Raw genomic sequence first — 27867 nt, forward strand, 5'->3', positions numbered from 1 at the left:
GTATCAATGACATTAATTAAGACGTTGTGAAAAAAAGACTTTAGAGGGGTAAATTCTGTGGATTATTTTGAAGGATACTTCTTTTACTTTATTATTTATCATATATCTAGCAGGGGGCGGGGGTCACAGTGGCGAGGTGGTTAGCACTGATGCCTCACAGCAAGAAGGTCACCGGTTCTGTGTGGCGTTTGCATGTTCTCCCTGTGTCTGCGTGGGTTCTCTCCGGGTACTCCAGCTTCCTCCCACCATCCAAAGACATGCTCATTAGATTAATTGGTGATTCTAAATTGTCCGTAGGTGTGAGTGTGAGTGTGAATGGTTGTCTGTCTCTGTGTGAGGCCCTGCGATAGACTGGCGACCTGTCCAGGGTGTACCCCTGCCTCTCGCCCGATGACGGCTGGGATAGGCTCCAGCAGACCCCCGTGACCCTTAACAGGACTAAACGGGCATAGAAGATGAATGAATGAATGAATGAATATCTAGCAGGTAATTTTCAGATCTTTTTCCAGTCAAGGTTGTTTATTAAGTTATTCCAATAAGTGGGTACATATGGAAATGTGTGGAAATTTTTTATTTTTTATTTTTGCCTGAAGAAGACCCAGCCGGGTCGAAACGTTGCAATAAATATGGGAGTTTTTGAGTAGAGTGCGGGCATTTTATTTTCCTTTTTTGAGTTCTAGTTACATTTGCCCTGCACCTCACCGGTGGGGATGTGCACACCACTACAACTACTTGATACATATGGAAATGATACAACTTCTTTTTGAAATAAAGCACGTATAGACCGGTTACTGTTGCGTGTTGATGAGAAACAAATCTGGCCAATTGGAAGTTTAGTAGGATTTATACACAATAATGTTGGGCTCTGTCCTATTGTGCTTTTAAATAACATTGATACACCAGCAGGGATTGCATTTATAACAACATTAAATTCACTAATAGGAATTAGGATATTATATTTTAAAGTGAATTCTTGATACGTGAGCAGTGAACCATTGCAGTTAAATAGGATCCGATTTTCAAGTGGAGCGCAGCTGGCTCAGCTTGGTGCGCAACTGCGCATATCCGGTGCGTAGAAGAAGATAATTTCTTCTCCGCCATTATATGTTTCATCTCGCGCACCCCCTAGAGGCAGCTCCACAGTCTACCTGAGTCACAGCCGCCACAAGTACTGAATGCAACACAGTCAATGATGCAACACTGTCAAATCTCGGTCGACTCAATCTCTACCTAGTATAGCCAATGGTCTCTACTTGCATGATAGACTCAGCTCAGCTCTCCCAAAGAGCCGAGAAAAACAAAATAAGTGGTTCATGCGTCATTAGTCACGTGACCAAGCCACGCTTCGGCGCAGTGATTTGATATAACCGCTTCGTGACCTAATGCGCATGTGCCGGAGCCTCGGCACATGCGCATTAGGTCAGAGGACCATCGCTCGTTGTGTTTCAGCTGCGGACAAAAACGGTGTAATGGCTGGTAGCAGACTAGAGAATTTTGGAACTGTGTTTACCAGGTATGAGACGAGCATTTCACTCTGGCTGTAAGCGTTAATTAACCAGACAACTAACGTTATTTTTACTCATAAGTTTGACAGCCTTTAAATGACACATTAACGTTGATGGAACAAAAGCGACGCTGGCGTGTGCCGGTTATTGTGTGTTGATTTTTGCTGTGCTTTTCATCTTGTCAAAACTACCATTTCAGTCAGTTAACTCCATGAAATATGTCCTTCTGCAGTAGTATAAGCTACAGTATTGATAGCTGACACTGCTATCTCGGGGGTCACTGACTAATTGCCAGTGGGCATTCGCATACTATTGGGAAGGACACATTTCGAAATACATCCAGGCTTTTTAAGCTACGCATGTCTTGACTCGGAAGTACAAACTCTTTAGCAGGGAAGGACGCAGCACCACAGTCATTAGCGCAGCAGCGTACTTAATGACGTCACCACTTGTGGAAAGAGGTTGTGAACCCAGTATTACAAAAAGTTATTCGTTTTATAATAAAATAATAAATTTATAATAAATTAATTTGTTAATTGTTTTGGGTACAAAACATTTGGTTTAAATTAATGTATCGACTATTTTCTGACTGATTAATCATTCGGTTCACTACTATATTATAGTACCTGACCAAAAAACAACTCCAAATATATATATATTTTTTTCAAACATAATGGAGAGCATTAATTGAAATGATATCATCATGCTAAGTACTTACTTAAAATTATTTAATTAACCAGTTTCTACACATAGACCTATAAAACTAAACAACATCATTCATTAATGTTAACTTTATTCAGTGGCTGTAAGCAGCCTTTTGCAGTGGTTTGCATCATAGTATGAAAGTTCTGGGTCTGAAACTGCTGGCCGGCAGGGGTCTTTGTACATTTTCTCCTGGCGTCTATGTGGATTTTCTCACAAATAGACTTGTATGACTTAGACTTAGACTTAGATAAACTTTATTGATCCACAAGGGAAATTGCTTGGTTACAGTAGCTTAGTTGTCATAAAAAACACACTCTTGTTGAGTTTATTTGTGATTGTTAATTGGCTATAGATGAATGTGAATGGTTCTTCTCTACAGAAGGGGTGTCCACACTTTTTTGGCTTGCAAACTACTTTTAAAATGACCAAGTGAAGATGATCTACCTTCATAAAAAAAAAGTGTATCTATGTATATTCATAAAAATGACTTGAAACTTCAGTGGGTTTTCACACAAGTCATGAGAGCCAAGAGAGAACCTAATCAAACAAATGAAACTGAAATATTATATTTGTGTATTTTCATACACAAGTTTATTTTATGAGCCAATATTAGAAATGTGTGAGGTGCAAAAGTAAGTGCACTTCTAGGACAGAAAGTTCATGTCAAATTAGAGTCCATCTGTTAAGGAACTGTTTCTGATCAATGTAATCAGAGCAGATGTCATGTCTAATTGAGTTGTTGTAGCTCATCAGACTGGAAAAGGTTACAAAACCAGTCAGATTGTGAACAAGCTGAGGAGATTTAAGATACCACAGAAGCGGTCGAACCAACAAAGCACTCCAAAATCAAGACGCCTAGTAGTTAGAGGGGTCAAAAAGGAACTCAGGGTAACTTCTGAGCAACTAAAGGTCTCTCATATTGGCTAATGTTAATGTTCACGAATCCATCATCAGCAGAACACTAAACAACCATGGTATGCATGGCAGAGTGGCAAGGACTAAGCCACTGCTCTCCAAAAAGAACATTTCTGCTCGTCTGCAGATGGCTAAACAATCCAGAAGACATTAGACTCTTTTATGGCCTTATGACTACGTCATGACAGTTAGCTGGAGGCAAAAACCACAGAGCAGAACAAGAGGCTACTCTTATCAACATGTCAACTTGCTGTGTTGTCGTGTGCCAGAATCGGAGAAGTAAGGTTAATATCTCTAGAAATTTTATCACATAACAGCTACTGCACAGAGTCAACATATCACAGAAATCTGTGGTAAAAAGAAGGGATTTGACCGAGGCGACCTTAGTTAATTCTTGTTCATGACCATTCAGGGCATTGTTGTAGGGCTCTAAGGAATTTATATGCCCTGATTTATATGCGTTGATTAATGTTAACTTTTTAAAGCATCACTCTCAGTCCTGGAGAGTGACTGTACATATTCAGATACAAAAGAATATCTGTCTGTGAGCTCAGCCTGAGCAGAAATTGTGTCATGTACTTCATGCACTGAGCACCGAGTAAGATGGATCAACAGGTGCCAGAAATGTTGTTACTGTTCTTGCTGCACAGATACAAGGGTTTACTTACTTTTGCAACTCACAGATATGTACAAGAGATTCATTTTCTTGAATAAATAAAGTATAATATTCTTTAATAGTTTGTTTGATTGGGTTCTCTGTTTTCAGGCCAGGAGTCGTTTTTATGCAGATATGTAAACCTTTAAATTGCACTGTATTCTTTGTATGTACAGTATGAATAGGTATTATTCTAAATTTTCATATTCTTTTGCCTAAGTGTGCTTTACAATTACTGATCATAACATTAATAACTACTTGATGGCTTGATCAACAGGGTTCGAGATCTGTTATCCTCTGGAGTCTTAAAGCCACCAGAGAAACCCATCTGGTTTGATGTATATAAGGCTTTTCCTCCAAAGACGAATCCACTTCATATGAAGCTAAATAGTAGACCTTCTACCAAGAAACACAATACTGTTCCTGAAATCTTCTACGGGGAGGATCAAGTTAGAGCGTAAGTCGGCTACTTACAGTGACATGCACTGTCATTCTTTATAACTACATGCTAATGTGTAAATATTTGGAAACATAATCATTCAGTACATTAGACTAACATTGTCTCTTTACTTTTCTGATATCAAGAGACAACTGAACTCTAGTATCTCAGAGTCTTTCTCTTTCTTAACCTTCATCAGTGCTGGATAGAGGTTTACTACGACTATACTAAACCAGACCCAGGGTTTCCCACAATATTTCATTAACCCTGGTGTAAATGTTTTATTTATTTCTTTATTTTTTGTGGAGATGGGGAGATTGTACTGATTCTACTTAAAAACTATTTATACTGTATATGGCATATGAATAAGATACGTTTTTGTAGATGTGGCATTCTATGGACAAATGTATGTAAGATTAAATGAAGTATTGGCGAATAAATCCAATTTATGGTTTATACTTGACTTTCAATCTAACTTTGCTTGCTAGTGCTTATAAAGCTAAGGAAGTTACGTTAAGTCTGGAGTCGTTTCATTCAGGTTGTGACCTAATGCCTTTCACTAATTTTAAATATCCATTGTCAAAAAAAATCAAGATCACAGACAGAGTTTAAAAAGTGGCGGTAACGTAAATTGTTATTGGTGAACAAAACATACAGCTTTTCATGCTACGTGAGTTGTCCAAGCCGTTTTCTCCGTCAGGTTAAATTGAGTACAGAGCAGGTGAGTGACCAGTGTGTGTGGAGGGTCTGGGGGAGGCGACTTTGGGAAGGTGAGGGAATTCCTGGACCTCACAGCTGCCTTTGATACAGTAGACCACAATATCCTTCTCCACCGCCTGCAATGCACCATTGGACTCTCAGAAAATGTTCACAACTGGTTCACCTCTTACCTGACCGACAGAACTGAGTATGTCGCCCTGGGCAAAGCCAAGTCACACACCCACAACGTCACCTGCGGTGTTCCTCAGGGCTCTGTGCTGGGCCCCACCCTCTTTTCCCTCTACATGCTTCCCCTTGGCAATATTATTAGCAGACATGGCATAACATTTCACTGCCATGCGGACGACACGCAGCTCTACCTCAGGACAACCCCCACTTCTTCTGCTCCCCTACCAACTTCCACACTGACCACCTGCCTGGAGGAGATAGAGGTGTGGATGAGGTTCAATTTTCTTCAGCTAAACAGTTCCAAAACGGAGGCCATCCTGGTTGGCACACCACATCTGCTCCGCTCTTCTACCATCACCAATATCACTTTCTCTGGCCAAACCATCTCCCTCTCCACATCTGTCGCCAACTTGGGTGTTAAAATGGACCCACAACTCACCTTTGACACCCACATCAAACACCTCTGTAAGACAGCTTTTTACCACCTCAAGAACATCGGCAAACTCCGTCCAACACTCACCCTAGCAGATGCAGAGAAGCTTGTCCATACCTTTGTCTCCTCCAGGCTGGACTACTGTAATGCACTCCTCATTGGGATCTCTGGCAAGAGCATCCAGAGACTCCAGTACATTCAGAACAGTGCTGCCAGGATCCTGATGAGGGTGCGCAAGCATGACCACATCACCCCCATTCTGAAATCCCTTCACTGGCTCCCTGTCCCACTCAGGATTGAGTACAAGGTCTCCCTCCTCACTCACCAGTGCATTCATGGACATGCCCCCCTTTACCTACAGGAACTCCTCACCCCCCACACTTCCTCGTGCACCCGGTCTGCAACCTCAAACACCCTTCAAACCCCCAGAACCAAGCTCTGCAGCATGGGTGATAGGGCCTTTGCTTCTGCTGCCCCCAGACTGTGGAACGCCCTCCCTGACCACCTGAGGGCCCCACAGACTACAGATACTTTTAAAAAGGACTTAAAAACATATCTTTTTAAAAAAAGCCTACAACTAAAATGTATTTTTTTCTTTCTTCTATTTTTTTTAACCTTAATTTTAATTTTTTTGACCCTGGTTGTTTTAACTTACATTATTTTTTAAACTGTTTGCCCTGTAGCACTTTGAGATTGCTTTAAATGTAAAGTGCAATACAAATAAAATTGATTATTATTATTATTTCGGGAGCAATAAGAAAACCATTGTTTGAGACGTGCAAAAATATTTCTGGTTCATTATGAGACCATGTTGGGGTAAATTGGACCCTGGCAGGCCGCCATAGCATTAACGTTGTATGGGAAACAGTGCAACCCTACTCCTCAATGCGCTGTAACAGCACTGTGCAGCAAAGGAACGTTATCGCAGAAAGGAACGGTATCGCAGATAATGTTGTCCTTCTTTTCTGCTGCTTTCTGCTGCTGTGAGGCTGTACAGTAGACCACACACACTGGACAACCTCACCACAAACGGTAGCATCTTTATAACATACAACTTCTGTTGTATTTAACTTCCTATTTTTATGTAATGTTTACTTTTTCATCTCCTATGTGCATTGTACTTAAATTATCTGCTGCTGCAACACTACATACTTACCCACTGTGGTAAGTATTAAAGATTATCTTACTTCTCACTGTCTAAGCAACACTTAGCATCTTCTAAAATACCAAAATAATTGCATACAGCATACCATATTCTTTGGTTTGGTTATTCCTCCTAATAAGCTAAAACTGGACTTGTAGGATTTCTGATTCTTTTGACATTTCAGATAGAGATGGCTTTCTTTACCTAATTCATCCTCAAAAGAGTGTAATTTGTCCTCCAGGTGTAAGTGGACGACAGAACCATGTCTTGAAGAGCTGGATTTCATTGGACTTCAATGTTGAAGTGTATAGAAAAGGCCAGGCTATCTCAACTGATAAACTCCCAAGTGAACTGATATTGGTGTCCACTGCATTAACATGTCATGTGAAAGCTTCCACCTCCTGTGTTGACATACCTGAACTAGTGGGTATGGGTGGTTCCTGTAAAATAGTTCAAAACCCTGCTGTCTACCTCTTTCATATATAGATTGGCCACTATCATTGACACTGGTGACCCCATTGCGCAGCAGTGTCTTTGCCTGCAAAAATATCCAATAAATTGGAAGAAAGTGGTGGTCAGACATTGGTCGAGGAAGACTTGTTGTCCATTAGCAGTCTTTTCCCTAATCCTCTTGTGACTTCTATGGTGGGAATGCGCGTAAACAGTCAGGTAACATCATTGGGTTTGATGGTTTAGTCTGGATCACGTTTAATGTTTCTGAACTTGTTAATAAAATCCAAACAGTTCTGAATGTGATGTGGAGTATTGCCAAGTATTGAAGACAAGATGTTGGCCAGGTGTTTGGCAATGTTGTATGTGCCAGAATTGATGGTACTACTTCCTTGTGTGCCTTGAGTCCATAAATACACAGGATGACCTCGCTGGGGTACGACAGTAGTAAAGTTGTGGCTGTCACTGAGACGAGTATTGTTTTTTTTTCTTTTTTTTTTTTTTTTTTTGCACTGACAAAGTCTGCTCTTACCTTAAATTTTCTGCCTCTGTGGTGGTCAGATTGTTACGTGAGCTCCCTCTCTGACAGGTTCTTCACCCACTTTTCCTGGATGTACAGCTGTGGTATTGTCCTTTTCCTTGCCCTTGTTTCAGCTTGTTGTTTTGGATATACCATGACCTTCACAGTCATCTAAACTAATATAGAAACACCATGAAAATAGCTTAGATGACAATGGAAATATTTTCAAGACCAAAACAGGTGATGAAAAAGGACGGAATAAATGTTTAAATGTTATTAATGCTGTCAGTCTGCAAATGAATTGTGTATGTTGTGTGATTATTTGAATTGACATACTAATAAAAAGCAAAAGGCTTGATCATGATATTTTAAATAAAATAAATAAATAAATAAATAAAAATAACACATGAAAACATTTATTTCCATCATGGATTTGCAGCGCATTTTTGTATTTGCTGGGGTTGTATTTGCATTTCTGTTGTCAAATTTTAGTAAACGTGTTTTCTTACTTTTTCTGTGTTTTGTTTATTACATGTTTTCTTGAACTGCTGTGCTGTAATGTCTCTAAGCTACCGTACATTTCAGCTACCCAATTGTTTCATCAAAAGATATTGAGTCATTTACAGTTTATGAACTTTTTTCCTCTTATCTGAATTTATACAAAAATATGTCTTTGTAAGAAACAACAGATGTCAACATAAAATGTGTATATTTTTGTTGAAGGTACCACTAACCATCATTTCTTGTCTTTCAGGAGATTCTATGAGCAGTATGGGACAGGTTCTCGACCTCTTGATCTTTCCAAATCAAACTTTGTTTCTACTTCCCAGAGGTATGATTTTCTGGGTTTTATGAAAATATATGGCTTGTTATGTACTGTGCCGCTTGAAAGTATTTGCGCCTCTCAGAATTTACTTTCTGAGAATCTACATTCCTACTTAAAAATCATTCAAAACATCAGCAGATTTTCACACCAGTCATGACAGAGAACCTAATCAAACAGTTGAAACAGAAATACCATTCTTATGTATTTATTATTCATAAAAGTTAATTGTACATATGTGAGTTGAATCAAAGGTATTCAATTAAATTCAGTTCAATTCCATTTTATCTAAATAACGTTCCTGTTCCTTTACTGTGCGAGGCAATACGCTTACTAACCAGCGATATCGCATCAAAATTATGAAACCTCGTTTTCAGTATCTGGTGTGACCCTCATGTGCAGTAATAATACCAATTAAGCATTTCCAGTAACTAAGGCTGTCGTCTAAAGTGGCTTGGAGGAATTTTAGCCCATTCCTCAGTACACAACCACTTGAGTTCTGAGATGTTGGTGCGTTTCTTCACATGCTTGCCATGGTCATCTCCAAACATCTCCTCTCATTTCAACGAAATAATTCTATTTTGGTCTCATCTATCCATATAAAATTTTCCCAATAGGCTTTTGACTTGTGCAAGTACAGACAGCTCAAACTAGGCCTGTCATGATAACAAATTTTGCTGGACGATATATTGTCCCACAAGTTATTGCTGATAAACGATATTATTGTCAACATTATTTTGAGATAATTTTTTCACTCATGTAATGATAATATGGCATAATAATGCAAGTACACCCTTTCAAAAGCAATAAACTTTTATTTCTCAGGGTATTTAACATTGTAATTGGAATGTCAAGAACTTTTAAATATCCTAAATAAATAAAACAAACGTAATGTAGCGAACTACACTCTGTGAGCGCACACCTTTTTGTGCCGTTTCATTTACGTTGTCGACCAAACGCCTCAGTGAATGTTGACTGCATCTTGAGCTGCAGGTTTTTTTTTTCCCAGCTGTGAAAACTGGACTGGATGGCTGTGTTTCAGGTGCGCATACAAGTTGGTTGTATTGGCTTTTTCCGTTGCCACTACTTTCAAACAAATGCGACGTACTGGCTCGTCCGTGTTAATGGGCTCACCTTGTTCATTCGGTTTAAATCCGAAATGTTCCCACACTGGGGCTGTGGCATTCTTCTTTGAAATCATCAATTTTATTCCTACAAATTTTTACTCGCGTTACCTTACTCTCTACTCCTCACGAGGCTCACGTGCTGCACTGTGTGTATGCTAGTGGCCCCGCCTCCCCCCACCGAGACAAAGACTGGATGACAAGTTCTGGTTCACTCTGTGCATCGGTCTCAGCACCTGGACGCGTTGTTTCCATAGGATAATGAATGGAGTGAACCCTCCTGTCAGTCATCCAGTCTTTGTCTCGGCCTGTTTGGTAGAGAGAAAGACGAGGAAAACAAACACGCATGTACATGGCAATATATCGCGGCTGGCAAGATAATCGAGTTTGTTTTCATTTATCGTGCGATTAATTGATTTATTGATTATCGTGACAGGCTTACCTCAAACACATCTGTGAAATTAACATGGTTTAGTTAACATGTCATGTTATCATGTCAGTACAATGCTGCTTAATATTTCTTTTTCTCTTACTTTGACCCTACAGGTTTGTTGACAAATACACAGATTTCAAAAACCACAGCGAGCACAGTGACTTTGCTCTGTTTGAGGACACTGGGAAGGCTTTACTCACAGAGGGTATCATTCTGAGAAGAAGAGGAGTTCATTCTGTAAGTGTCCTCTTCTGTTCAGATCATTTTTTGATCCCATATTTTACCACTTAGGGCAGCACAGTTGCTTGAAAACTACATCTTTCTGGAAATGAGGATAATAAAATGCTCTTAGTTCTGGTGCTGCATACTAGAAAATTTGGCTCCAGCAAGGTCAGTTTCATTTGCATTCTGGAGCCTGTACCATGGACATTTTTGAAAATGCGTACTACAGCTAATGATCATTCTAGCTTGTAGGTGGACCCCCCCCCGTCCGTTCAATTTGGGAGAGACCCAGAGGTGAACTGTCCCACGCGCCCCCCTCCCCTTTCCCTTTCTCATGCACAGCTTCTGTGCACGGCAGTGTTGTTTTCGTCAACGATGACGATAACGAAATTATTTCGTTGACGAACCTTTTTTTCATGACGATAATGAGACGATGACGAGTTAAACATGACTCTTTGATGACGAAAACATGACGAGACGTTTGTAAGCTTTCGTTGACAAGACGAGACTGGACGAAAATGTTAGTGGGTGTTTTCGTCAACGATGACGAAATTATTTCATTGACGCCCCTTTTTTTTCATGACAATATGTTGTGGGTGGTCTGTCAGACATTCAAAATGCATGACAATTCTGCCTATTGTCTGTCAAAAGCTAAAAGGTATCAGCAATGGTGCTGCAGTGCATCCTATCCTTGTTTGGTCACGCCCACCACATGGCTTTCACGCCAGCATCTCACATTCTGCACAACACGTCTGCCGTCCGTCTCAGTCACACTGATGATGGACCTTGGTGGCAGTGGCAAGGGCCGTGGTGGTCGGAAACGACGCGATGATATCTGGACATACTTTCAGTATAATCCAGGACAACGAAAAACCGAATGCATTGTAGAGGAAGACGGCCGTAAATGTGGCTACAAAATAGGTGGAAAAAATACCACAAATCTGAAGCGGCACCTGAAGACTCACCACGCTGATGCTTCTTCGAAGGTAAGTTACAACAAGTCTTGTTAACATATCATATCCATACAATGTTACTCGACAATCGGCTTGTAATAAATGTCATAGTAAGCTTAAAGTTGCCCACATAACTCCTGGCGCAAAATGCGCTAATTTCAGGCTAAAACTAGCTTCGTTGCGCTGCTAACCTAGGCTAACGTTAGTTGCGCTAACATAAATTCGTTAGCTTATGTGTGTGTAACTGTTAAGTGTAGTAAATGCAGGGTCTTTTGGTCGGGAAGCAAGTGTAATGCGTCATATTGACCCATGTTTGAGTGACTGTCTGAAACATCGGACGGAAATGTATCATTAGAGACCTGTTGCTGCCATGTGTCTAAATAAACAGCACACTTGGCTTCATTAGCAGCATGTTTAGCCATGTTTACATACATACACTATATTACCAAAAGTATTCGCTCACCCATTCAAATGATCAGAATCAGGTGTTCTAATCACTTGGCCTGGCCCCAGGTGTATAAATTCAAGCACTCAGGCATGCAGACTGTGAAACAAGACATTTGTGAAAGAATGGGCCGCTCTCAGGAGCTCAGTGAATTCCAGCGTGGAACTGTCATAGGATGCCACTTGTGCAACAAATCCAGTCGTGAAATTTCCTCGCTCCTAAATATTCCACAGTCAACTGTCAGCTCTATTATAACAAAATGGAAGCGTTTGGGAAAAACAGCAACTCAGCCACGAAGTGGTAGGCCACGTAAAGTGACGGAGAGGGGTCAGCGGATGCTGAAGCGCATAGTGCAAAGAGGTCGCCGACTTTCTGCACAGTCAATTGCTACAGAGCTACAAACTTCATGTGACCTTCAGATTAGCCCAAATACAGTACGCAGAGAGCTTCATGGAATGGGTTTCCATGGCCGAGCAGCTGCAGCCAAGCCACACATCACCAAGTGCAATGCAAGGCGTCGGATGCAATGGTGTAAAGCACGCCGCCACTGGCCTCTAGAGCAGTGGAGACGCGTTCTCTGGAGTGATGAATCACGCTTTTCCATCTGGCAATCTGATGGACGAGTCTGGGTTTGGAGGTTGCCAGGAGAACGGTACATTTCAGATTGCATTGTGCCAACTGTGAAATTTGGTGGAGGAGGAATTATGGTATGGGGTTGTTTTTCAGGAGCTGGGCTTGGCCCCTTAGTTCCAGTGAAAGGAACATTGAATGCTTCAGGATACCAAAACATTTTGGACAATTCCATGCTCCCAACCTTGTGGGAACAGTTTGGAGCGGGCCCCTTCCTCTTCCAACATGACTGTGCACCAGTGCACAAAGCAAGGTCCATAAAGACGTGGATGACAGAGTCTGGTGTGGATGAACTTGACTGGCCTGCACAGAGTCCTGACCTGAACCCGATAGAACACCTTTGGGATGAATTAGAGCGGAGACTGAGAGCCAGGCCTTCTCGACCAACATCAGTGTGTGACCTCACCAATGCGCTTTTGGAAGAATGGTCAAAAATTCCTATAAACACTCTCCTCAACCTTGTGGACAGTCTTCCCAGAAGAGTTGAAGCTGTAATAGCTGCAAAAGGTGGACCGACATCATATTGAATTCTATGAGTTAGGAATGGGATGGCACTTCAGTTCATAGAATGAGTAAAGGCAGGTGAGCGAATACTTTTGGTAATATAGTGTATGTGTATAAAATATATGTATATACACACGTGTGTGTACATATGTTTTAAAGATATTTTATGCCTGCATTTGATTGTTTTGTATTTTCCTGTAGACCTTTACAGGAGGTGTACTTTGTATACAGAGAGAGTAATTGTATTCCCTCTTTGTTTTTTCGTCATCTAGATCCCAGAGACCAGAACTCCTAAAGAGAAACCTGGTGTTCCAAAGAATGACAGGGCACAGTCATCTCTCCCAGCAGCCTTCGCCACAGGATCCAAATATAAGTCATACTCCCTGGAACAACATACCAAAGAACAGGCGATCGCTCTTTGGATTGGACGTACTGATCTGCCTGCTTGCACAGTTGAGGATGAAGATTTCATCCTCATGATGGAGACCTTTGATAAGAGACTGACCATACCCAAAAGAACAAAAACAAACAACTTAGTTGACAAGATTTATGATGACGAAAAAAAAAAAAAGTACAAAGCGAGGCTTGCCACAGCACACAGAACAACAATTGGGCTGGACATATGGACCAAAAAAGGACTTGCAGCCTCATTTCTGGCAATTAGTGCATGTTTTTTTTGCACTGTGGAAAACAAAGAACAGCACATATTGTTGAGACTTGACCAGATCACCCACCCTCACACTGCAGAGTGTATAAAAACCTGTGTTGATCGATGCACAGAAGACTGGGAAATACCACAACACAAAATTCTGACGGTCATAACTGATAACGGAAGCAACATGATTGCAGCGTTCAAAGCTAACACACTGCAACTCGTGGTGAATATTATCCAGAAAGATGCGAGTGTCAGCCGACTGCTGGGCAAAGTTAGAGTGCTTGGCAAGCTCTTCCGCAAGTCATCGGTGGCAACTGAGCGACTGCTGCAGCTGTGTCAACTAACTCTAGTCAAAGACTGCCTTACTAGATGGTCTAGCACATATCTGATGATATCACGGCTTCTTCAAATCAAGGACTCAGTAGTTCAGGTCGCAGATGGGATGAGCTGGGACTATCTACTACCAAGTGAATGGCAGAGGCTGACTGCTCTAAGAGATTTACTCCTCCCCTTCGCTGAGCATACCCAGATGCTCCAGAGCGACACACAGTCCTTATCCCTTGTGGTGCCTGCCCTTCTGGACCTGCAGGGTCACCTGTCTGAGTTCCCCCATGCCCATGGTTCTAGCTTCAAGGACCTAGCTTCCCTTGCAAAGATGATGAAGGCAAACATGGACAAGCGGTTCAGCTGCTTTCTTGATCACACTGACTCTAAGTTTTCACCCCTCACTGCTGCTGCATGCTTCCTCGACCCGACAGTTGCTCCTGAAGCACTCCTTGAAAATGATGATGAGCAAATTGAGGTGCTTCTGAGAAAAGCAGAAGATTACATTGCTCAATCGGTGCCACCAGTAGTAAGGGAGGAGGAGGCTGAAGATGAGGAGCCAGAGGAGGGACAAGAAAAATCCAAAGAGGAACCGCACAGAAATCTGCCCAGATTCAAATTCTTGTCTAAAGCAAGCCGGCCATCCAGGTCTAGCCTCTCAAAGCCGTGTGTCAAGGAGGAAATAAAGAAATTCAAGGAGCAGCTGTCACAGCCTATAAATGAAAGGACTGCCCTTGAATTTTGGGTTGCACAGGGAGATTCTCTTTTTCCGAGCCTAAAACCTATTGCCTTGGATCTTCTGGCCATGCCAGCATCTCAAGCATTTGCTGAGAGAGTCTTTAGCATTACAGGTGACCTCACTCGTGGCCGTCGAAATAGAGCAAGAGCCATTTTAGAGAGAAGCGCGTTTCTCAAACTGAATCGAGATCGGTAGGCTAATTTTTCTAACAGCAACCTGTTACTATTATTAGTACAGATGTTACTGTGATATTCTCTTTGTACTTGTGAGACTGCACTAGGAGTAGTAGGGCCCCCCTCTAATTCATGTTGTTAAATGCTGCTGTTGTTTCTATTTATGTTATTCAGGGGTTGGTGAGCAAATGTGTTCAAGAAATAAAGCCACAATTGCCAAAGTAAGAATGTTTTTGTTCTTGGCTTTTTTGGAGTAATGAACATCGATTCCACTGTTACCATTTTATCTGTGTGTAATGCATAATGCATATAGTAGATCAGAAAGTATTTGCTGTTGGGTGGAAAACTTGTCTGTCTAAAACCATTCCTTTATTATTGTAATTATTGGTGAAAATACTTTTTTTTTTTTTTTTTTTTTTTTTTTAACTAAAACTAGACTAAAACCTTTTTGAGTTTTCGTCGACTAAAACTAGACTAAAACTTTTTTGAGTTTTCGGCGACTAAAACTTCACTAAAACCTTTTTGAGTTTTCGTCAACTAAAATTAGACTAAAACCATCACATATAGACATGACAAAAATGTGACTAAAACTAATAAGCATTTTCGTCGAATGGCTGCCAAAAACAACACTGGTGCACGGCACCTCCTCAGAAAGCAGGGGCGCCTGCAGCTGCAGGGGGCGCTAATTTGCCAATTCCCCACACAGATATGACAGATAATAGAAAACCATGTAGCGGTGCAGATTTATTTGTTTATTTTTTTCCAAGTGCTCGTGCCGCCCCCCTTGTGTCATGAACAAATGCCGCCCCGGGCGACTGCCCGGTTCCCCCGTGCCTAAAACCGCTAGTGGGTGGATGCATCAGCGGGCCATTCAGAGGGGTTTCGTGGTGTCTCAACAAACAATCCGACTGATAATTAAGATTCTGGATCCAGAGGGAGTCGAGCTCCGGCGAGCACGGCATCTCCGACGCCGGCAATACACCTGCAGAGGCCCCAACGCCTTATGGCACATGGATTCCGTTTTACTTAGACATTTTTCTCATAAAATTATGACTTTATTCTCGTAAATTATGACTTTATTCTCGTAATATTATGACATTATTCTCATAAATTACGACTTTATTCTCGGAAATTTTTTTTTTCCTTAATGTGGCCCTAATACTCTGTCGTAGAAACCGGATGTTTACACAAAGACACAAACTTTTTTTCCTCACTGTCTGAAGTTAAATCAGACTAAACTAGGGATGCACCGATCCGATATTGGTATCGGGTATCGGCCCCGATATTGGAAAAAATAGCTGGATCGGGTATCGGTAAAATTAACCGATCCACGGGCCGATCCAGTTTTCTTTTCTTTTCTTTTCTTTTTTTCCTCCGTCGCAGCAAATCCTTCGTCATTCGTTAGCAGCATGGTGGAACGAGTTGGAGATCCTGTAGTAGTCCAGTAGGTGGCGGTATGTCGTAAAGATATGATCCGCCATTAAACAGAAGAAGAAGAAGAAGAACGAGTTGGAGCGTTTAACATGGAGCGAGCGAAAGAGTCGGGTGTGTGGAGGCATTTCACGGGTTATATTCTCAGGTTCAGCTGCTTTTGTATTTTGAATTCCTGCAGTACTTTGCACTTAATATATGTTTTACATGTTTACAGTGTTTGGTAACTTGTTTTGATTACTGTTTTGTTTCTACTACTACATTTTATTTATTTAAATTTATTTTAAGAAGTTTGATTACATTTTATTTTCAATTTGGATGCACAATTGTTCAAATAACAAATAAATAAGTATTCAATACATTACATCTATGTTATTTTGTCTTAGTTAGGAAAGTCTGGTGCCTTTAGATTCTTCTACATGGTGGAAGGAAGGTATAAGGTGGAAGGTATGCAGTTTATTATATTAATTCAACGGTATCGGATCGGTATCGGGTATCGACAGATATACAAAGCCCAGGCATCGGGACTGAAAAAGTCGGATCGGTGCATCCCTAGACTAAACCTCTCCTGTTTTAGGCCAGTCAGTTAATGAGAGAGAGAATTTCTTAGAGAATTTTTTATAGGGCTGAACGATTTGGGAAAATAATCTAATTGCGATTTTTTTTCCCCCAATATTGCGATTGAGATTTAATATGCGATTTTTTATTTTATCCTCTTTTTTCCCCAACAAAACAAAATGAATGATTTAAATATGAACACAATATTAGATACATTTAGTGTAAAATGTTCTTTCCCATAGGCTGGGCCTATTTGTTAGAATTAAATTAAAAGATGTATGACTTGAAATAAATGACATTTTTATTTAACTGCTCATTACAGAAACATCTGTGGCTTTGCCCCTGTGCATTTAAAGGGAAACTACTGTTTTTTACAACCTGGACCTTATTTCTAGCATAAAATATCATCGTTTACTCACCAATATCACTTTTGTTTCATTTGCACTTGTTCAGGAGATAATTAGATCAGCGTATATTCATATAGCGGGAGTGTTCAGGGCATCGAAACGCAGCCTCTAAATCAGGGATGGGCAACTGGCGACCTCACTCAACGTGGCCCTTAGATTAATTTTTTAAAATTATAAAACTGTGTCCTCTGCGGCACTGAATCAGTTGTAATGACACAGTTGGCCACTAGGAGGCCTCTAATGCAGACGCCGCCTCGCACACGCTTCCACCGGGTCTTCTCTACCAGTGAAGAAGAGATGTTGATCCGTGGCTAAGAGCGGAGGAAAGAGAAAACTTGATGGAGAAAATCGTGTCTTTCAGGTGAAAGAAGATTATCTGTTCACAGAATGTAAAGGCAAACCTATGTGCTTAATCTGCTTACAGACGCTATTTGCCATGAAGGATTCCAATTTAAGTTGCCGCTTCTACTCGTTGCACAAAGCTAAATATGAGAAGTATACTGAAGCTGCAAGGGCTGCTATCGTAGCGGACCTCAAATCAAAAGTACGCAAACAAAGGCGGCTTTTTACCAGTGCCCACTGCTGGTAGTGGCAAGGTTGAGTGGGTATACAGGGGAAATGTTGAACTCTTTCTTAGTGTAAAAATGCACAAATTAATAAAAATTAAAAATCACAGTAAGTGGTTATTTTTTGTTTGCTTCAATAAACACACACACACACACACACATATATATATATACACACACAAACATATTTAAAATGGCAGTTTTATCATATCTGGTTAAGTGCGCGGTCCTATGTGGCCCTCAGGTAGTGTCGATGAAAAATTGTGGCCCCCTCAATCATTTAAGTTGCCCATCAATGCTCTAAATAATAAGGCATTATCTGCAGCGAAACTCGTTCATTCCGCCAATACTTTGTTATGATATGCTAGTGCTATTCCCCGTTGAGTCCGGAGTTACGTGTTAACATCATCCGGGGTCTGTAGATTGACCTACAGACCCCGGATGATGTCTTCTGACCTTGATGATGTCATCTCTGAGCGGCGCTCGCACCCGCTACGGCTTGTTTACCTGTAATTTGATACTGCTATGGTTCGTCCACAACCTCAGAGTCAGACAAAAGATCAGCCATGTTGCAAAAAACTAGCAGTAGCAAATTACAGGTAAACAAGACGACCGTATCGGGTGCGCGCGCCACTCAGAGACATCGTCCAGGTCAGAAGCTTATCATCTGCGTCGCTCGCACCACCTTTCAATCGCGCAAGTTGAGGTTAGAAAATCGCGTTTTATCATATCGCGGTATTATCGCAAATGCAATTAATCGTTCAGCCCTAATTTTTTATTACTTTCTTCAAAGTCAGAAGTTTACATACATAAAGATTACTATGTCTTTAAACAATGAAGGAAAGCCCTGATGATGATGTCATTGCTTTGGAAGCTTCTGATAGGTTAACAGACAACATTTGAGTTAATAGTTGAGATGTATTTTAAGGCTACACCTCAAACACACTGCTTCCTTGTTTGACGTCATGGGAAAATCAAAAGAAATCAGCCAAGATATCAGAAAGAGAATTTTGGTGCTCCACAAGACTGGTTCATCCTTGGGTACAATTTCCAGATGCTTGAAGGTGCCACATTCATCTGTTCAAACAATTATACACAAGTATAGACACCATGGGAATGTCCAGCCATCATACCGCTCAGGAAGGAGATGGGTTCTATGTCCCAGAGATGAACGTGTTTTGGTCCGAAACATGCAAATCAACCCCAGAACAAAAGCTAAAGACCCTGTCAAGATGATGGCTGAAGCTGGTAAGAGAGTGTCGTTCTCCACAGTGAAACGAGTCCTGTACCGACATGGGCTGAAAGGCCACTCAGCAAGGAAGAAGCCATTACTCCAAAAGCAACATAAAAAAGCCAGATTACAGTTTGCAAATACACACAGGGACAAACACGTTACATTTGGAGGAAAAAGGGGGAAGCTTGTAAGCCTGAGAACACCATCCCAACTGTGAAGTATGGGGGTGGTAGCATCATGTTGTGGGGCTGTTTTTTTTGTGTTGAACATTTTATTGAAGTTTAACAGACAAATGGTACAGGCAGGGAGAGATTGATTCGCTCAATCAAGGACCCATCAAGGCCAGAAATTTTACTCCCTAAATTTTTGTAAACGAGTATAAAAACAAAAAAACAAATGACGCAAAAAGGAAAAACAACACATAAACCACCACACTGACACTTAACTGATAAGCGCTATAAATCATAGACAGCACTGCATTATCAAGGCAACCATTAACTTACGGACAGCCAGTCAGTAAAAGGGCTCCAAGTAAACATATATTGATCCAGTTTGTCCAGTAGGGAGTATGTCACCCTCTCGTAAGCAGCTAGCTGTGCCATTGTTGTAGTCCATTCTTCATAAGGAGGTGGGTATTTTCTCCTCCAGTGTCTTAATAGTATCCGTTTAGCTGTTGTCAGAGCCAAAATAATCCATCTTTTCCGATAATACGAAAGATCACTGTCCTCAAGTTCAGTGGTCGATCCCAAAATAGACAATTTTGCAGAGATTTGGAACTTTTTATCCAGGACTTCAAAAATAATCTGATGGATGTTGTTCCACCAGTCCTTCAGTACTGGACATGTCCATAGTATATGTAGTATAGAGGCTCCGTTCCCGTCACATCTCCAGCAAGAGTCCACTGGTATTAAGTTCTATTTATAAAGTTGTTGTGGCGTCCGATGCCATCTATGTATTATTTTCAGTTGAATAAACCTATTACCCATTTCTTTGTACATTGTATTAATGTTATTTCCAATCCTCTGGAGATATGTTTATGGCCAAGTCTCCTGCCCAATGTTTCTTAACCTTGAGCAGAGGGTCACATAATTGTTCCTGCAATAAACTATTAATTTTAAGAGTAATGCCCCTACATGAACTTGATCTAACCAGCAGTTCTTCAATTGGGCTGCCCATGGGGCAGGTAAGCAGGCCTCCCAACCATTTAGACAGGGTACTCCGCATTTGGACATACCTCCAGTATTGATTATGTGGTAATTTGTATCTATTCACTATTTGGTTAAAGCTTAAAAAGTGCTTAGTACTACTATCAAATAAATGTAAAATATAGGTTATCCCTGCTTTTTGCCAAATAGTCCAGCTAACTGTTTTGTTTCCAATCAGAATCCGTTTGTTGTTCCATAGAGGTGCATGAGGGGATTTGAAAAAGTCCCAACGGCCTGCTCTATGCAGTTTATGCCACATTAATTTAGTGTTGGTGATAATAGGGTCATGATTTTGTAATGGCAATTTTGTACTAAATAACTCAGACCAAGGGGACAGCCCACCGCTTACTTCAGCCTCTATTTGGAACCAGCTTGGTTTATCTCCTGTCTTGGTAACCACATCAGGTAACCACACACTTATGTGTTTCATATTGAAAGCCCAATAGTACCATTTGAAATTGGGAAGAGAAAACCCTCCTATTTTTGTGTGGGCCTGTAACTTCTTTATTCCTAAACGGTGATGTGAGTTGCCCCAGAGAAAATCTAAAATAAGAGTGTCAAAATCTCTAAAGTAGGACTCAGAAATATTCAGAGGAAGATGAGACAGTATGTAGTAGATCACAGGTGCAGACATCATTTTAATAGAATGTATCTTCCCCCAGAGGGAAAGGTGGATTTTAGTCCATCTGCCAAAGTCTGATTTCATTTTCTGAAGTAGTGGATTAATGTTCTCTCGAACCATATCTTTATAATCAGGAGTTATTTGAATGCCTAAATATTTGATGCCTTTCGAAGCCCAGCGAAATCTCCACTGATGTAAGAGGGTAGATGGGCAATTGCCTGATATAGGCATGGCTTCAGATTTGTCCCAATTGATACGATATCCAGATAACAATGTGAAGTCTTCGATACAATTTAATAGAGTGGGTATGGATTTTTCTGGTTGAGTTAGCAATACTAACGTATCATCTGCATACAGTAAAAGTTTGTGATGGATACTGCCCACTGTGATCCCATGGATATCTGGATTATTCCTCAGTTTCTGCGCTAAAGGCTCCAGGGCAAGCACGAACAAGCCGGGACTTAAGGGGCAACCTTGCCTTGTGGACCTATGTAACTGGAATGGATTAGATATAAGACCATTTGTCAACACACAAGCATAGGGAGTATTATATAAAGTTTTAATCCATGTAATAAAATTTTGTCCAAAGCTGAATCTTTCAAGTGTTTCGAAAAGATAAGGCCATTCAACGCAGTCAAAAGCTTTAGCGGCGTCTAGTGACAGAGCGATTGTTGGATGGATGGAATCGTATACAAAACATTGTAAATTGGTTGTGGGGCTGTTTTGCCGCAGGAGGACCTGGTGCACTTCATAAAATAGACGGCATCATGAGGAAAGAACATTATGTGGAAATATTGAAGCAACATCTCAAGACATCAGCCAGGAAGTTAAAGCTTGGGCGCAAATGGGTCTTCCAAATGGACAATAACCCTAAGCATACTGCCAAAGTAGTTACAAAGTGGCTTAAGGACAACAAAATCAATGTTTTGGAGTGGCCATCACAAAGCCCCAATCTCAATCCCATAGAAAATTTGTGGGCAGATCTAAAAAGGCGTGTGCGAGTGAGGTGACCTACAACCCTGACTCAGTTACACAAGTTCTGTCAGGAGGAATGGACCAGAATTCCAGCAGAATATTGCAAGAAGCTTGTAGAAGGATACCCAAAATGTTTGACCCAAGTCATACAGTTTAAAGGCAATGCACCAAATACTGAGGAAATGTATGTAAACTTCTGACTTTGAAGAAAGTAATAAAAAATTCTCTCTCATTATTGTGGCATTTAGCAAATAAAAATAATTTTAGTAATCCTAACTGACCTAAAACAGGAGAGGTTTAGTCTGATTTAACTTCAGACAGTGAAGAAAAAATGTTTGTCTTTTAACACAGTGTATGTAAACATCTGGTTTCAACTCTATGTCTATGGTTAGCCGAGGTCTGACATGTTCATCAGTATAATCGGTGTACAAGGAAATCGTGCACTGATAAAAGTTCTGCGATGTTTGGAATGCAAACTGTGATTTGAGACGAGCCAATTAATAATGTCACTCTCCACCAAGTGGTCAGGCGTGTGAATTGCAATCTGTCAAAATGATAGATGGCCTTCAGATTTTTCTGTCACAGTTTTTAAAAAAAAAAGGTCAATGACAGTTAACGCGACCCATGGTATCCCATATGTAGGGATTGCCATAAACAAGTTACAGCCAATGGTGGAAGCACTACAGATCTTTTTCACCACCTAAAACAGTGGCACAAACTGCAGTACAAAGTGTGTGAAACTGCGCGCTGCAGAAACCCCAGTCGCAAGCCATCCACAACCTGAAAAAGCTCCATATTGGGATATATATCGTATATCGATAATTAGCCTAAATATATCAGGATATGACTTTTGGTCCATATCACCCAGCCCTAGGATCAACCACCTTTTGAAATGGTGACTCATACCTAGCAACGTGGTCAACCACACCTCCTCACTAAGATAAGAGTTTCTGTCTATTCCTTGCTCAGAGTTCTCTGAGAATGTTCTGGAATCACTCCTAAGCTAAGACTCCTTGATAGGAATTTTTAGGCTAAGTTAGGAGTTCTCTGAGAGAATTCTCAGAATCTTTAAGAATATTCCTTACTTTTGGTTCGTCAGGCAGGTCCTACCTACCTACTGGAGAGGAATTCCTTAAACCTTCTTCCAATTTGGATTTATTTGTCTGCTTTTAGGATATGTAGGCCTATGAAAATCCACTGATTTCTTGAATCATTCCTATGCAGAAATTCCGAGGGATGTCCTTGCCACACTGCCATGCACATTCATGAACATTGACATTAGCCAGTGTGAGAGAGGTCTCTAGTTGCTTAGAAGTTAACCTGGGTTCCTTTGTGAACTCTTGTTGGTAGACCACTCCTGTGCCATGCAGTTGAGTGGACGCCTTGCGATTGGATTGTTTCTTTACAATAAAATTCAGGTTTCAAAATAGATATTCATACCTTGTGTCTGACATTTATATGCGGTTTTGTGTGTGTTATCAATATACTTACTTATACAACTAGACCTGCACTAAGTGAAATATGTAATTTAGGTTTATTTTACATGTTTAGAAATATTGGTTTTCTACAAACTTTCAAATTATCTGTGGACATCACAAACTTAAAATCTTGAGCCAATTTAACTTATTGGTCAGTGAATCGATCATAAATTACATTACAGTATAGAATATTGGTCTCAAAAGCCATGTCAAAATCCCAGGATTGAGAAAATGACAAAAGATAATTGTTTTAGTGAATTACTGAGAAATTGAGGGAACTCCATAGTTTGAACAGCAACATTAACTAAGGCCGACACGTATCCAAATCACTGTTGGTTATAAACACCACAGCTACACACTCTGTCTTGTTCCTGGATATTGGCTGATAAGTAGCTGTCTATAGTATCTATAATAAATGAAAGGGCAGGAATCTGTTTACAACACATTCATAACTTCTGTGTGGGTAATCTGGTGCTAATCAGAGCATCATGCGTAACAGTCATTGTAGACAACACAAACTCACAGGATTGCTTTTATTCTACAGGAGTCCAGAGATCCAGTGCTCGAGCTGAAACTAATGGACATGTTGGCAGAGCAGCAGTCAGATGGTGGTGACACATAGGAGTCAACAGAGCACACCTCAGCAGCTTATATGTGCTATTTTGTTCCAAAAAGCTACTGTACAAAATTAAAGTTCCGATTATAACTTGTTAGTGTGTCGTGGCAAAACCTTTTTTTTTTTTTAATACATGTAAATTAACTTTTACCAACAGATACTGTGTGTAGACCAAAGAGTTTAGTCATGCTGCTTTGCTGGACCTTTTTAGCTTTCTGTTTTTTATGAATCCTTGTTTAGTACATCAAAAGGAAAAAAGGAAAAGAAAAACTTGCTAACTGAAAGGTAACATAGCTGTTACACGAGTTGTTATAAGAGCAACATAGCTACACTCCTCTGGAAGACAGTCTTGATTATGTAACTGTCAAAACTGCAATTTTAAAACCTTGCACCAATGAAAGTTTAGAGACCATAAGAAGAGTCCCAAGCAGACCTATGTCGAGTTCACTAGAGAAAACTGAAGTTTGTTTGGTATGCTGCCCCTCATGCAAAGTAAATTATTTTAATTCCCTTCGAGGGTTAGTCCTATTGGAGGAGTTTAAGAAGAGTTTCCCAGGGTGCTTGGTTGTGGTGATGGAGAAACCGAAGCTTTCTGAACCACTGAATCAATCTGAGGCAATTGTCTTGAAATGGTTCAGGTTTTTCGAAGCATTTGATACAATTAAATGTGGCGACATCTGCTGGATAATATAGCATTCACATGAAATGAAGGGTCGTGAAACAAAGTTGTCTAACAATAAAGGATCTACAGTATGTGCATCTTGAAATGCTTGATTTTTTTTTCTTTTATATAAAATGATATACTTGTATGCATTTGACATCATAATACTGTATGTTTTAAATATATGCTTTTATAAGATTGATAGAAATACAAAAATATATTTACAAAATAAGTGAAATGCTTGTGCATCTAGGGACGGTGATGACAGCAGTTGTACATAATGCTTGTGAAACTGGGAAGGGGATTTGGGTGGTTCAGAGATTTTTATTTAAAAACAAGATAATTTCAGCCGAGTTAGGCTTTAGTGTGTTCCTCTTCTATGTATGTATACAGGTATGTAAATCAATGTATAGTGTGTGAATGCCTATGTGCCAATGTGAGTATGCAAGTTAATCTAATGTTTTCCTAACCTTATCTTAAACTTCACTCTCCCTCGTTCTAAATAAATGAAACTACGTAACATATGCAAAACTCTCCTCCTCTCAAAAACTCACAACCATCTGAGGGATTGTGGCCATTTATAAGCATTGTGAGTTTGACGATCCCATGACACGTCAGGAGGAAGCTGGAGGCCAGACTCCAGCAGAAGAACATGAGGGAGGTATGGTCAGCAATGAAGGATATAACGGGCTGTGGGGGGAGAGGCAGGCTGTCTGAAGGCAACTTGGAGCGTGTGAATGATCTTAACACCTTCAACAGATTTAGCTCCAAGGCCAGGTGAGGAGACAGCTGGAGAGAACCAACGCAAGGCGGCAGGCCCTGTTGGCATCAGCCCCAGGATACTGAGGACCTGTGCCAGCCAGATGTCTGCTGTTCTCCTGTGTCTCTTCAATCTGAGCCTCAGCCTGGAGAGGGTGCCGCTTCTCTGGAAGACCTCCTGCCTTGTTCCTGTGCCCAAGAAGTCATCTCCATCTGGCCTCAGTGATTACCGTCCAGTTGCCCTTACATCCCATGTGAAGAAGGTGCTGGAGAGGTTGGTGTTGGCCCACCTTAAGCCACAGGTGAGATCTTCTTTAGACCCCCTACAGTTTGCCTACCAGCTGTGTCTGGAGGTGGATGACGTTGTCATCTATCTTCTGCAGCTCACTCACTCACACCTGGATGGTGGTGGAGGCTCAGTGAGAATCACATTCTTTGATTTCTCCAGTGCCTTCAACACCAATCAGCCTTTGTTGCTGGGTGACAAGCTGCGGTCGATGGGTGTTGGTGCGTCCACCGTCTCCTGGATCACTGACTACCTGACAGACAGGCCACAGTTTGTGCGTTTGGTTCATGTCCTGTCTGATGTGGTGGTGAGTGGTGTGGGAGCCCCACAGGGCACTGTGCTTTCTCCGTCCCTGTTCATTTTATACACCACTGACTTCCAGCACAACTCAGAGTCATGTCATATACAGACATGTTCTGATGATTCTGCAGTTGTAGGGTGTATAAGTGGTGGATGGGATGAGGAGCAGTATAAAAGGCTGGTGGACGGATTTGTGGGGTGGGCTGGAAGGAATCACCTGCTGCTTAACGTGGACAAGACCAAAGAGATGGTGATCGACTTCAGGAGGAAGGGAACAGCTCCTCTGCCCCTCAGTATCCTGGGTAGGGATGTGGAGGTGGTGGAGGATTACAAATACCTGGGAGTGACCATCGATAACAGACTGAACTGGAGGACCAACAGTACAGCTGTGTACAAAAGGGGCTGCAGCAGACTCTATTTCCTGAGGAAACTGAGGTCCTTCAATGTGTGCAGCAAGATGCTGGAAATTTTCTACCAGTCTGTTGTGGCCAGCACACTTTTCTCTGCTGTGGTCTGCTGGAGGAACAGCATTACAGCCAGTGATGCCAACAGACTGAACAAACTGATCAGGAAGGTTGGCTCTATCATTGGCTGCAGACAGGAAACATTTGAATCACTGGCGAAGAGGAGGACTCTGAACAAACTGGTATCAATCATGGATAACCCTGACCACTCCCTCCACCACACAATAGACAGACAACGGAGCACCTTCTCCAGAAGGCTCAGACAACTTTGTTGTCTCAAAGAATGCTACAGGAAATCTTTCCTGCCTCAAGCCATCAGTCTGTACAACTCCTCCTCTGTATTTGACAGATTATGGAATTATATTTGTGCCAGTATCCTGAGCGAGCAATGATATATTCTGAGCACACAATGAGAGATTTTGAGCACAGAAAAATATATTTTGCAAGAACATCAATTATATTTCAAAAAGAAATTACACTTGAGCAAACAAAAATATATTCTGTGCTCCATAAATGTGTTTGCATGTTAGTTTTACTCATAATGTTCTCTCGCAAACTCTTTCCATGGTACACAAACAGACCGCTGCGCTCGCTCGCTCCCCCCGTCCCTCTCTCGCTCAACCTCTCTCGCTCTGCGCGCTCGGGTTTGTTCTCTCGGCGCACTCAGCTAGGCACGTATACAGTCAATAGGCGTGTTCGACTTCATGCAGATCTGTGCAGATCTGACTTGACGTGATGCATGCTGGGTTGTTCATGCTCATAGACCTCTAATATGATTGGTTAAAATGAACTTGTTCAACCCAGCATGCATCACGTCAAGTCAGATCTGCACCAATGATCTGCACAGCTCTGCATGAAGTCGAACACGCCTAATGCTTGGCACACACAAAAATGTGCCACAAAACCAACCAATCAGAGAGCTGGCGGAAGTACATCCTGATTGGCTGTTTGCCGGATGACACTCTGCTACGGAAGCCCTAAACGGATTCCGTAACAGATTCCGTAACTCTGGACTTCTGCACATTTGCACATGGTTGTTTGGTTATTGGTTCTATCTATCTATCTATCTAAGAGCAGAAACAATAAAAAGAGTAATAATAGCAAAATATTTAAAAAAAAGACTTTAGTGCCCCAAAATACACGGACTAAGTTGTATATTTAAGGTATCATCAAGAAACGGTAATATTATCATGACATTAATTTTGAAAAATATAGTTTTAGGGAGCAGAGGGGACATGTAAAACCACTGTCAAACATACAGGCTTGACAAAGCGTTCCATCAGCGTTCCCAGACTGTTCGATAAATCTACACTTTTGAAGATTTGTTTCTTAAACTAATTAAATTGATAAATATAAACAAAACATAAAAATAAAATTTCCAAGTATTTTGTTGAAGATTTGATGCCGTAACCAATTTATTTGTCTTGAATAAGGATACTACTAATAATCTTGACACATGATTGACAATAGAGTTTATTCGTGGATGACGCTAATGGAACTTGAAATACTTAAATTTAGGTTCAAAATGTCTGTTGAAATGGTTCATCCCGGCTCAATCCAGTGGGTTACAGGAAGTTGTTGCTGCCGTGTTCGGCTGCTTTGTTGTTGATTCGTTTCCTGCTGGTT

The 27867-nt window shown here is 41.0% G+C and overlaps 1 protein-coding gene across 2 annotated transcripts; it reads left to right on the forward strand.

The window, feature by feature from the left end:
- Positions 1-343: 343 nt before the first annotated feature.
- On the forward strand, positions 344-25584 carry mrps23 (mitochondrial ribosomal protein S23). Of its 2 annotated transcripts, none has more exons than XM_084558874.1 (5): positions 344-1513; positions 4058-4237; positions 8409-8486; positions 10148-10271; positions 10908-13196. In XM_084558874.1, the coding sequence occupies exons 1-5, from the start codon at positions 1383-1385 to the stop codon at positions 11031-11033; spliced, it is 639 nt and encodes a 212-aa protein (XP_084415000.1). In that variant the 5' UTR covers positions 344-1382; the 3' UTR covers positions 11034-13196. The 2 variants fall into 2 exon arrangements, with proteins under 2 accessions (XP_084415000.1, XP_084415001.1); XM_084558875.1 differs by lacking the exon at positions 10908-13196 and adding an exon at positions 23700-25584 and having other exon boundaries at positions 953-1513.
- Positions 25585-27867: the final 2283 nt, after the last annotated feature.

Source organism: Chelon labrosus (assembly GCF_963514085.1).
Source record: "Chelon labrosus genome assembly, chromosome: 13".
In the NCBI taxonomy this organism is placed as follows: domain Eukaryota; kingdom Metazoa; phylum Chordata; class Actinopteri; order Mugiliformes; family Mugilidae; genus Chelon; species Chelon labrosus.

Excerpts from the sequence above, each read along its gene's own strand:
- mrps23 (XM_084558874.1), top strand. The coding sequence starts at position 1,383 with ATGCGCATGTGCCGGAGCCTCGGCACATGCGCATTAGGTCAGAGGACC. Across the intron at positions 1,514-4,057 it reads TTTGGAACTGTGTTTACCAG|GGTTCGAGATCTGTTATCCT; the intron begins GTATGAGACGAG and ends CTTGATCAACAG. Across the intron at positions 4,238-8,408 it reads GGGGAGGATCAAGTTAGAGC|GAGATTCTATGAGCAGTATG; the intron begins GTAAGTCGGCTA and ends CTTGTCTTTCAG.